The sequence below is a fragment of the Verticillium alfalfae genome, genomic scaffold (genome assembly GCF_000150825.1).
Source record: "Verticillium alfalfae VaMs.102 supercont1.7 genomic scaffold, whole genome shotgun sequence".
Classification (NCBI taxonomy): domain Eukaryota; kingdom Fungi; phylum Ascomycota; class Sordariomycetes; order Glomerellales; family Plectosphaerellaceae; genus Verticillium; species Verticillium alfalfae.
In genome coordinates this window covers 766416-774158 of record NW_003315032.1, presented here as the reverse complement: position 1 = coordinate 774158, position 7743 = coordinate 766416, and the positions used below count along the sequence as shown (strand labels likewise).

The 7743-nt window shown below is 56.5% G+C and overlaps 2 protein-coding genes across 2 annotated transcripts in view; one reads left to right on the top strand and one right to left on the bottom strand.

Annotated features, from left to right (window-relative positions):
- The window catches only part of VDBG_06050 (conserved hypothetical protein), a gene marked incomplete at both ends in the record, with an annotated part of 1339 nt that extends 978 nt beyond the window's left edge, over positions 1–361 (bottom strand). The window contains 2 exons of the mRNA XM_003003562.1: positions 74–171; positions 343–361. Coding sequence (XP_003003608.1) covers positions 74–171; positions 343–361 — 117 coding nt within the window. The remainder of the gene's footprint in view (positions 1–73; positions 172–342) is intronic.
- A 2754-nt stretch (positions 362–3115) lies between these two features.
- Positions 3116–4307, top strand: VDBG_06049 (alternative oxidase; the record flags this gene model as incomplete). The annotated part of the gene is made up of 3 exons (XM_003003561.1): positions 3116–3614; positions 3681–4040; positions 4162–4307. 3 exons carry the CDS (start codon positions 3116–3118, stop codon positions 4305–4307), a joined length of 1005 nt encoding a protein of 334 aa, XP_003003607.1.
- Between the last annotated feature and the right edge of the window lie 3436 nt (positions 4308–7743).

Below are 7743 nucleotides of genomic sequence, written 5' to 3'. Positions count from 1 at the left end.
CCAAGACTCGAGGACCTTGTATCTTATGTCAGTTTTGAGGTCTTGGCCGGAGTACAAGAAGAGCGGCTCATACGTCACTGTCATCGCCCTCCTCATCATCGAACTTGCGGCGGGTGGTACCGACGATGGGGGAGGCAGAACCGCTGGCGCTGCTATCGCTCTCCTCGTCTTCTGTGAGGGTAGATTGTGGTTAGCCAGGTCCTAGACGCAATGAAGGTCTCGCGAGCGTATTGTGGTCGTGTATGGCTCGGTATCTGCTTGGCAGGGAGAAAAATGACATTTTGCCGCGGACCGTCTGGGTTTGTGTGCGCGCGCGCGCAAAGCCGGTGGTGATGGACTTACCCCACTGTCTGGCAGGCATGATGTCAGTTTTGCTTTGTGTAGTTTGCGGGCGCGTGTCGAGTATGGCTGCGTTTGGTGACGAAAGGCTTCTGGTGAGGCTGGAATAGTATCGAGGGCGAAATTTCGTTGGAGGTTGGAGGGGAAAAAAGTTGAGAGAAGGGCGAACGTAGGTTTTGGCGTTCAAAAGGCGAAAGGGGGCGGAGAACGTAGGCGGGCGGGAAGGGGCGTTTGGGCAGGGAGGGTCCGTCCGGGCTAGGCTTGGACAAAAGGCAGGCGGGCGACAGGCGACAGGCGACGGACGGGAACGAGTCGGAAGGCGTGACCCCAAATTCAGGGCAGTGACTGTGACTGCCTTGTCTACCTGACCTAAATGGCCATGCGTCCTTGCCTGGTTTGGTTGCGACCGTGACTGCTGCAGCTGAAGCAAAGCAATTTCCTGCCGATGTGAGTGCGCGTCAACGAGGCCAACGAGCGATCGGGGGTTCATCGACAGGTTTCACTTTCAGACCAGATATTCCTTCCCCTTGCCGTCATTGTGTCTCCCATTCAGTCTGTACAATGATACGCCTATGCTCGAGGTTGAACACGACACATGGCATAGCCCAGCACTGGCTATACAGTACTTACTGCCCGAAGCGAAGAAATGCAGATGCCCATGCTTATGCCATGCCCATGCCCATGCCCATGCCCATGCCGTACCCATCATGCCTTTGATCGACGTCCACCACACGAAACCGCACGTTGACCTACCAGCGTGATCTGACCAACCACCACGGTCTCGAAGTACGACGAGAAAACGAAGGAGGGCGGTTTGCAAATGCATCACCACCAGAAGAAACAATAATCCACCTGCCCCTCACTCGGAGTGGGAAAGGCGCGCAAAAGGCCCGCAGGGAAGGGGATTTCTTCGAGTTTTGGACGGAGGCACGGTTCCTTTCGACAGCGAAACTACGTCACCTCGGCTGGGCTGATGACCCCTCCAACCCCTCGATCAACAGTGTCCTGTTTTTTTCGCTCCCCCTGCACAATGACAGGTTTGCATGTGCCTCTGGGCTAGGTTTGTTTGTGCGCGCGTGCACTGGCGGGCTGCTGCAGCAAGGTGGCCGGGCTCCACCAGGCCAGGCACGCTTGCGCTCGATTGCTTGCATGGGGGGCCGCTTTCGCCGACCAGTTGTGCGGGATGAAGGAAGGGGATGGAACCTGTTCGCATGAAGGCCTGTTGAGGCCAATCTCCAACGGCGGTTTGTGAGCGCATCACGAAGATCATGGTGTTTTCGACTCGATGACCAACCCTACGTACTCGTGCCCTTCTACTCCCCTGCAGCCTGTGAGGCATTGTTCTCGACTGCCAGAGTGCTTAGCCCTATCGAACTCGACCGCACAGCCCAATCAGCCTGTGTTGCTGCCTAAGCCTCCCCAATGAGGCCAAATCTCACGCCTGTATCTACAGCGCAGTGACTCACTGATGCAAGCTCGGACCTTCCGCTCCACACTCGCTGATTGCATTGAGCGCCTTGGCTGCAGGACCCATCTATAAATTGCTCTGGTCACCCCACCCCTTCTTACCCTTCTTTTCCTCTTTCTCTTCTTTATCTGAGTGCAAGGGCTTTACGCGTATCAGTGAGGATTCGTCCGAGATCGTGTTTTTGCTAGTTGAAAACTATAACCTATGACCACTCCTAGTTGGCTTCGGCTGGCTAGGGAATTTTTGACACGTTTCTCTCGATGGACATTTTCCACTTTCATTGCTCTTGGTCTGCGGACCACAGCGAAGAAGGTCGTATACGTGACCGCCGTGAACGGTCTGAATGACAGCCAATTTAATATGCTGACAGGAAAGATGACGTGGAGCTGGTCTCGTTCTTTGCTTCGGCCTCACTCTCACTGCATGATGACCATAAATGCTGCACAATGTCCTATTCGCGTCGATCCTCGTTCCCAGCGAAAGTACAGCCAACCAATATTGAATGACAACCCGTGAGGCCAGGTACACCCACGGCCGCTTCATTTTCGAGGCCGCGCAGCGTGTGTGTTATTCCCGCCATCCCGAACCGCCGCGGGGCCACGAGCCTCCAGAAAGCAGTGACACGACTGCTCCCATTTGCGCTGAATAACCAGCCACTGGCGGCGTCGTGACCCCGTCATCAAACGCCGAAGAGGCCCGGGGCGACTCGATCAGGTCAGCGAAAATGGCCATTCCAGGCGCATCCACCAGGACCAGGAGGAGCGCCATTCGCGGTCGCGCGACCAGCACGAAAATAGCGCGGAAGCCTCCCTTTCTGTGACAGGCTATCCCGGCACGTCCCGACAGGAAACAAGAGTCATTCGTCGCATACTTCCCAATATGGCACTGCCACTAAACCTTGGACGGCGACTGCCAAATGGCATGGTCGTTGTTCCCGTGCTCGGTTCGTATCGAGGCCATGTTCTCTGGCGCTCCATCTCGGGGTTTGACAGACAGGAGAAAATTCTCGATTTGCGTCAGAATGGCAGACCCGGCCGTTCTTCGTGCCCACGTTCCTGGGTTGTGTTTTCGATGGAGCCTCATGACCTGTGAGGCCTTGCAGTCTCCATCTTGGGTAGGACAGAGGCTTTCTACGGTGACGGCGCGGGCGCCGTATATAAGTCGTTGAGCCTCCTCGAGCATCGTGCTGGCTGGACTATCGTACACCATCAAGACTTACATCATCATTCAATATCATCCTTGACTACCCATCTTACCTAAACGGCACATCATACTACGTCCCATACTGTGTTGTCAAAACCAACACCCATGCTGTCAACAAGAACCTCCACCAAGCTCTGCGCCCCTCGGCAAGCGGCCCAGCTAGCACGAGCTGTTGCCCTGTCCAGCACCAGCAGCAGCCATATCGCCTTCCTCGGCCACCCAGCATCCCTGCGAACAACGACTCTCTACCACCCCTCCTCCCAGCGCAACTTTTCGAGCACCCCAGCCTCCCGCCTCCGTGACTTCTTCCCAGCCAAGGAGACGGAGCAGATCCGCAAGACGGCCCCGGCATGGCCACACGAGGGTTACTCCGAGGCCGACATGCTCGCCGTCGTGCCGGGCCACCGCGCCCCTGAGACCTGGGGCGACTGGGCTGCGTGGAAGTTTGTGCGCGTCGCCAGGTGGACGATGGACCGCGCAACGGGACTGAAGCCTGAGCAGCAGGTCGACAAGAAGAATCCCACCACCGCCGTGGTGGCCAATGAGCCCTTGACAGAGGCACAGTGGCTCGTACGCTTCATTTTCCTGGAGAGCATAGCGGGAGGTACGGAACCCCTTCCCCGTATTGGCATGGCATGGAACAACCATCAGCTAACATCCAACCAAACAGTCCCAGGCATGGTCGCTGGCATGCTCCGCCATCTCGGCAGCCTTCGTCGCATGAAGCGTGACAACGGCTGGATCGAGACGCTGCTCGAGGAGTCTTACAATGAGCGCATGCACCTGCTGACCTTTATGAAGATGTCGGAGCCGGGCTGGTTCATGAAGGTCATGCTCATCGGTGCCCAGGGCGTCTTCTTCAACGGCATGTTCCTGTCGTATCTCGTCTCGCCCAAGATCACGCATCGCTTCGTCGGCTACCTCGAGGAGGAGGCCGTGCACACGTATTCGCGCTGCATCCGCGAGATCGAGGAAGGCCAACTGCCCAAGTGGTCGGATCCCAACTTAACATTCCCGACCTGGCAGTGCAGTATTGAACATTCCAGAGGGGAAGAGGACGATGCGTGATCTGATTCTATACATCAGAGCTGATGGTCAGTACTTTCTTGGGGCAGCGGTCTTCGCGAATTTCTTGCTGACAATATTGGCAGAGGCTGTTCACCGCGGCGTCAACCACACGTTGAGTAATCTCAACCAGAACGAGGACCCGAATCCCTTCACCAGCGAGTACAAAGACGGTCACAAGCCGGCAGCAGCCCTCAAGCCGGCTGGGTACGAGAGGGCTGAGGTCATCTAGGGACTTCACTGGCAGGTTCTCTTTGTCAGTATCGGAAGGAAAAGGAACCAGGGCAGAATTGTACAACACGAACCGATGATACCATTAGACTGGGGGGTTTGATGCTTTTTTTAGGAGTTAGCCGCTGGACGTACCCTCCTCCGTGTAGAATATCTGCAAGCTGCCATCATTAGATGGCCATGATCAAGACTTAGGGATGGCCAATTGGTCACCACTTCTTTCGACTGCTCGCATCACCTGTTACGATACACATCATCGCATCTTGGCATCGTCGTATCCTTTGAAGTCGTGGGAGAACCGATGTTGCACTGCCCGAGACGCCATCATGGCATTGAGTCTTGTGCTAGTAATCAACACTTGGCGATCAACCCCACAGATGCCAAGAGGTAAGGCAGACTTGTCCGATATTCAGCACATCTCCGCTTCGGCCCATGATGGACAGGCACCAGTGACGAGGGCGCGACGCGGGGTTGGTGATCTGCCACGAAGCCGCAGGTCCAGACGCAAAGATTGATTGGGGGATCGACATTTATCTTGGCAGCACTGCCCGAGCATCTACAAGGGGCGATAACGCGGTCCAACAAAACACAGCGCGATCTGCCACATGGTTCGACGGATAATGGCTGTCCAGGTGTGCGTTGCCGTAGTCATGAGTAGGAAATCGTATACACGGCGGGCAGGACACGGCCCGGGACGAGACCAAGGAGATGCTTCATCAATCACCAACATTGCCCCTACCGCTACCCCGCGGCAGTTATGGCGTCGGTTCTATAAATAAACCCGGGACAGGCAGGTGGGTGGTCGGCTCGAGGAGAGCTTCAGGCGACATGCAACCCCGCCACAGATCAGGCCACGCCGTGCCGGCCGTCTCTAGGGGAGGGGCCGCGTGGGACGGCCGAATCACGTAGCTCGACGAGTTGTCTGAAACGTGTCGGATGGATCGAAACAAGCTTAAGTTGCATTGGCCAGGACACGGCGGGTCGCAAGAAGCTTCACGACGAAGATGCCGACCGACATAAGGGCCTAGGAGACATTCGGTTCCCGGCTCACGATACTGGGGGTTGATGGGAATGCTGGTGAGGTCATCGCCTAGTACGTAGGCGGGCCGCGAATTGTCGGGGCTGTGCAGACTCTGAACAACTCAATTGCTGGACTCTGGACTCGGTGAGCAGTTGACAAGCGGTGTACAACCCCAAGCTCGAAAGCCCGGCATTACATGTTGACGCAGATGTAGTAGGAGGGTTGGCTTGGTGAGCAGCTCGCTCAGGTAGTGAGGCTTGGGGTGTGTTGGTCTTTGTAGGCTTGTACCAAATGCATATTCAAAAATACAACAACATGGATTGATCTTGGGTCAACATGCGAATGTCATCGACGGGGGTGTGCATGCCCCGTGGGCTGGTGTTGCCACAGACGCCCGCTTTACCCAGCCCAGAAACTTGGTGCTCGGTGGCCAAGCTTGGAACCTGAATTCAGTTGAGGCTAATGACTGTGCCTCCCGCAGGTTGCGCGTGGCGAGGCACCAAAGACAGTCGATTGGTGAACGAGGAAACGGTATCATGCCAGTGAGCAGGGTCTGCCACGACACTACAGAGTTCATAGACAACGCTGCATCATGTGACTGGCCATGGGTACGGAGTTGGGGTTTCCAGAACGTACCTCATCACCTACCTACCTACCTGCCTTAGGTACCTACCTTACACAGGCAGGCAGGCCATAAGCGCTGCGTAGTGTCATTTCGGACGGAAGGCATGGATGAAGGGACAAAGCAGGCGCACAGGGCCCCTCCCGGCTGTTCCTGCCTCGTCTCGCCTCATCTCACTACACCACACGGATGGTCGATGCCTCGGGCGAGGACAAGATCGCGGGCGTGCTGGCCTGTTGTCAGGCGCTACCGTTGCCAAGGCCAGGCAATTGTGCAAGGCAATCTCTCGTCCAAAAAGTCAAAGTGATCAAGTGCCCCCTTTCACTTCCCTGCCGTGCTGCCTGCCGACCTACCAAATCCACGCGTGGACTCGTTCCATGCCAGCGCCTTGTTACTACTTTATGTGTTGTAGTCAGCGAGGTCTCGCCCTTGAGACGATGGATGGGCTAAGTCGAATGCACGGAGGCAGCCCATGTCCTAAACCCACTCATTCGCTCATATCCCATCCCACCTTGCCCGGCACGATCAAGCTCTCGACACTACCAAGACACTGACAGGGCCCCCTACTTCCTCATCTCATCTCCAAGCGCATCTCATCTCGTCTCTCACCTGAGTGCCCTAGTAGGAGGTACCGCACTGTCGAGCACATCTCTTTGACTTTCCCGCACGCCGAGACTTGTGCTCCCAACCCCGTCTGGGTGCTCTGAGGAAGAGCAGCAGGCACCTACCTAAGACACCTAGGTGAGGTAGCGAAGGTACCTTCCCTACCTGATCTTCATCCCTGCGTTTTCGACAACAGCGTATCTTGGAACCCCCCTCCGCCCGCCAGTCGGTCACAAGTCAAGTACCATCGACCCCGCGCTTACCACTACTCCCACCATCGCTCTTGTTGCACATTTCCGTCCCCTCGCAGGCCCATCGCCAGTACCACAACTGTAACGCCCTTGGCCGCTACCTAGTCATACTCGATCTATCTGCGACCCATTTGTGCGCATTCACCTACACAGTGCTTCATCAATCCAGTCACCAACGAGGCTCCAGCGCTCATCTACCCTAGGGGCCCAGAAGGCCTTGGCATTGACTAGCCCGTGCCAATCCGGTCCGAAGCAGAAGGTGTATTTCGACGTCCAAGAAAGAAGACATCATCGTGGTACCTGTCTCATCGCACTCCAAACCGAGGTGTTTAGACTGGTCTTTACTCCAACTCGCCTTGTTTCCCTTGAGACCTGATTCCTGGACCCCTCCCCCATCGACTAGGGAACCCAATACCCTAAGTACCGCGACCACCACCACTACCATTGACAGCGTACCGCGTACCTCAAACGTGCACAGCCTTGTGGGCACCATCCACTTTGGGAACCGGCGCACACTGCAGCAGAAAACCAGCAACAGAGTAGGTGACGGTGAGAAAAGGGTGGAACCCCTCCTCAGCATACCGAGCGAGCACTTGCCCACCCTGTCCCGTCACTGTTTGGGTTCATTCGACGCGACCAGCACAATCGTCAGGCGCCAACACACCGGGCTTTCTGCACCTCTGTACCCTCTTGCACTACGCTCTTGAGACGCTGCGCCAGCATCAGGAAAGTCCTTTCTACTGGCGAGTTCCCCAAATCCGCGCAAGGACGTCCGGCCGCCGCTCGCCTCGCTTTGTCTCGTCTCGACTCGTCTCGTGTCATCCGTCACCCCCGCCATTTATTCCTCCCCAACTCACACCGACGAGTCCCTAGTCACACAACCATTTCCGGCCGTCTCCCTCCGCAAAGCACCCCAACCGCCGGCACCCCACGACTTGGT